Here is a 4,388-nt window from a genome sequence, read left to right as displayed (position 1 = left end):
CTCTAGGATGAATCTGTTTTCTTGGCAGTCCAGGGTACATTCAATACTCTTCTCCAGCACCACAGCTCAAAGGCATCAATTCTCCTTCTATCTTCTTAGTCATCGTCCAACTCTCTGATGCATAACAAGTGATTGCAAAGACCATAGCCTGTATCAGACACACCTTACTCTCCAGAGTGACACCATTGCTCTTCAGTACCCTGGAGATGTCCCAAACAGCAAACTTTCCCATCGCAATATGTTTTTTGATTTCCTGGCTACTGGTGCCAAGAGTATTGACCATGGAGCCAAGCAGACTAAAGTTGTTAACAATCTCAGTCTCTTCACCATCTATCCTGATGCTGCCAATTGGTCCAGTGGTGAGAATCTTTGTCTTCTTGACATTGAGCTTCAATCCATACTGAAGGCTCATTCAATAATTTCCATTCTGTTGGATCACCTTTTTTTGGGAATGGGGACAAATATGGTTTCTTCTAGTCATTTGGCCAGGTAGACATCTTTCAAATTTCCTGGCATAGACTGGTGAACATGTCAGGGTTGCATCTGTTTGGTGAACATGTCAATTGATATCCCATCAATTCCTGGAGCCTTATTTATTGCTAATGCCTCAATGCAGCTGGACCTTCTTCCTTCGTTATCATCCATTCTTGATCATATGCTACTTCCTAAAATGTTTCCATGTCAGCCATACCTTCTTTGTATAGTAACTATAACTTTTTAGTAACAGTAACTCTATGTATTCTACCTTCTTGATCATTCAAGATGTTTCCTATAGAATCCTTCAATATTGCAACTTGACTTTGGTTTTCAGTTCTCACAGCTTGAGAAATGACAAGTATTTTTTCTCTTTTTATTTTCTAACTCCAATTGTTGCATATTTTTGTTATAATACTTTGTTTTGTAGCAAGAAAACATAAACAGCCCAAATGTCCAACTACAATTGAATAGCTTGAGAAAGTGTAGTATGTTCACATAATGGAATACTACACAGCACTCAGGAGCAATAATTTTTAAAAATACTACATAACTTGGGAGAGACTGGAGAGCAATGTGCTGAGTAAACTCATAAGGACAAATCCTGCATAAAACCATTATTAGAAAAATAGAATAGATAACTAATAAAACGTATATGGAGATCCAAGGGGGAATGAGGTAGGAGCAGAGGGGTGAGGATGGGTAGGGGCCAAATCACAGGGTTGCACAATTTTGGTGAGTGTAGGGAGGGGGTAAAGAAAATGGGAAAGATCAGGCAGGGACCTGAAAAGACTTGGTAATGGTTGGCATAGACCAATGGTGATGGGAATGATTGTAATGGGAATGATTGTATGAAACATAATGTCAGTGTAGGAAAGTGTGTGTGTGTGTGTGTGTGTGTGTGTGTGTGTGTGTGTGTAAAATATGCATAATAAAGTTGTCAGTGATTTGGAAAAAAATACTTTGGTTTCTCTTTTTGAGCTGCCCTTTGAAGTCTTACATTCATCTCTTTTACATCACCATTTCTTCCCTTTGTTTTGGATTCTTAAGATGTTCTAGTACAATTTTCAGAATCTTCTGACATCTGTTTTGGTATTTTCTTTCTCCTGTCTTTGTAAAAATGTTTTGCTTTCTTGATGAATGACGTCCTTGATTCATCCCATAACTCATCTGGTCTTTGTTCATTAGTTTTCAATACCTCAAAACTACTCTTGGGATAATTTTTAAATTCAGATGGAGACTTCAGTATAGAAATAAATAGTATGATGAATGCACATATGTATAAGAGGAAAGAAGGGAACAGCATCATGGGACTCTGACTCAAGAATACCGTACATGGTGTCACCATGAATCTGAATTGACTTGCCTGTCATATTGTTTTGGGGTTTTTCTTGATTTGTTGTTCGTTGATTTTTTTTTAAAGATGTTTCTTAGAAGGAGAGAGTCTATGGAGATGAAACCATAGGAAAATAAAGTTAGTCTGGGGAAAGACTGAATGTGAAGAGGAACAAGTCCACTGAGACCTCCCCTTATGATAGGTGCTAGGGTTTGACTCTAACAACAGTAAGGGCCACTCATGGGTAGAAGCAGAATATGTGCTTTAGAATATTCACCCAAATGGTGACTTGCAGGGTAAATTTGAGGAAGGCAAGAGTGGAGACCAGAGGACAGGTAGGAGACTCCTAAAGTGACCAGATGAGAGAGAGTGAGGCTCCCTTGCAAGGCCCTACTGACCAGGATAGAAATGAGGGGAGAAGACAAAAAAGGTATCGAGGAGAGATGCTTTGCAAGACCTGATGACTAATGGGAACATGGGGGTGGCAGGGGACAGAACATGGAGCTCTTCTGTGTTGGGAATGATTCAGTTCCCTCAGGCAGGGAGGCTTAGTTAGATCTGTGGAGGTTTCTGTCTGTTTTTTGTTTTGTTTTGCTCTGTTTAAAGAGTGATCACAGGAGATTAAGAATATGGGAGGAAATGCTGTACTTCATCAGTTTGACTTCCATTCATTTCCTCTGGGTTTAACTTGTTAGGCAAACTTTAGGAGACATTTGTTTCCAAGGAAATGAATGAAGCCCTCCTTACATGGAGTAGGATGATGGTGAATGTGTGATCTGATGGGAGATCATGGATGCCTATAGTCTCTGGGATGCATGGGGGCTAACTTGATTTCTAGGGTCCTCCTTGATGTCCCCTGACTTCTCCTGAATTCCCTGACTTCATTTTGCTTGCCTCTGTCCCCTCCACCCTAGACCCTGTTTGTCATCATTGGCCTCCTGACAGGCTGCTATTTTTGCTGCTGCCTTTGCTGCTGTTGCAACTGCTGCTGTGGACAGTGTCGGCTCAAGACATCAATGACAGAAGAGGACGTCTATGTGTCCCCAGAGGACCTCGAGGAGCAGATCAAGACTGACATGGAGAAAGGTAAAGTAAGATGACAGCAGAGGTAGTGGGTATCCATTCATGGACCTGCCTAAGCACCAAGTCCCACAGCATCAGTTCACCCAAGAGTAAGACTCACCAGTAACTGAGGGCTTCCCACAGACCATCAGTTTCAACACCTCTTTTAAGGAGAATGAAAGAAAAGATACCTTTAAACAGGCAGAAATAGAGGAAAAAAATTGAACTTGATGGCTATGAGAAGAAATCACAAAATATATTGATCACAAAGGGAAAGGGTGTGAATCACAGTCTAATTAGAAGAGAGTGAGTGCTGGGTTTAGGGAAGATAAGGAGGCCTATTTGAAAGGAGTTACAGTGTTCATCCAAAAACAGTAGTTCGAATCTACCAATTGTACCTTGGGAGGAGGATGGGAAATCTCCTCCCATGTGGTTTACAGCCTTTGGAAACCTGCTGGAGGGTCAGCTTTGAGGTGGTTCCATGGCACATAATAACATCACCACCCAAGAAAAGACCATTTCTCTCAGACTGTTGCTATAGGTCTTTACTGAATCAGGAGCCAGTGGCACAATGATTAAGCAGTCAGCTGCTAACATAAAGGTAAGTGGTTCAAATCCACACAGTGATTTTATGGGAGAAGGACCTGTTGAACTGTTCCTATAAAGATTATAATCTTGAAATCCTTAGTGAATATTTCTATGGGTCAAAAACAGCCTCAAGAGCACCTAACAGTAACACAGAATTGTAAAGGAAGGGACTTAAATAAAGTCCTCAACCTTTGATTTTCCTTCTATTTGATTCCTTAACAATGAATTTCAGTGGATGGGGTGCTCCTCCTCCTCCTAAAATTCTGGTTTTTTTCTAAGTAGATATACTGAAAGATCCTCAAACCAGTATTAAGACTTAATGCTGCATTTAAACTTAACTATTGATTTTGTGTGATGGTATCTAACAAGAGCAATTTGGCCTAGTGGTCAGCCCAAAAGTATGTGGTTCAAATCTATTGACTGCTCCATGATTAACAGCCTCTGGAAACTTGCTGAGGGTCAACTAGTTCTGACTCAGCAGTAGTATCCTTTTTCAGTTTTATTTGCTTTGTTAAATCACCACCACATGTGTCTGTGACTATGCTGGGGGTGGGGGGTGTCAAGGGGTATTACTTCAAATCATGCTATCCAGAAATTATAAAGAATGAAAGGAGAGAGAGAAAATATTATAGAATTTACAACACCATGATTATTTTTTTTCTCTCAGGAAATGCCTTTGATTGAACAAGCTGAGGTCTAACGTGCCATTTTTTGTATCCATAGCACTGCCAAAATGTTCTCCTGTTGAATGCATCATTATTTGGAATTACAGTCTATATTATTAAATACCACAGAACTCTGGGCAGCGAAATAAAGGAATTACGTGGCCTAGTGGCAAGGATCAATTCCCGAATCCCAGAACACTTGATAGTTCTAATGCGAAACTTATACTTGGACCAGGAGGCAGTCGTCAGAACAGAGCAAGGGA

At 40.4% G+C, this 4,388-nt stretch overlaps 1 protein-coding gene across 1 annotated transcript in view; it reads left to right on the top strand.

Moving 5' to 3' along the window:
• Window positions 1-4,388, top strand: part of DNAJC5B (DnaJ (Hsp40) homolog, subfamily C, member 5 beta) — a 78,652-nt gene that overhangs the window by 51,044 nt on the left and 23,220 nt on the right. The window contains exon 3 of the mRNA XM_006880433.1: window positions 2,725-2,896. Coding sequence (XP_006880495.1) covers window positions 2,725-2,896 — 172 coding nt within the window. The remainder of the gene's footprint in view (window positions 1-2,724; window positions 2,897-4,388) is intronic.

This window comes from Elephantulus edwardii, unplaced genomic scaffold (assembly GCF_000299155.1).
Source record: "Elephantulus edwardii isolate Elephantulus edwardi_28Jun2011 unplaced genomic scaffold, EleEdw1.0 scaffold00008, whole genome shotgun sequence".
Taxonomy (NCBI): Eukaryota; Metazoa; Chordata; class Mammalia; order Macroscelidea; family Macroscelididae; genus Elephantulus; species Elephantulus edwardii.
The sequence above is the reverse complement of the archived record's forward strand: the minus strand, read 5'-3'. Positions and strand labels throughout refer to the sequence as shown.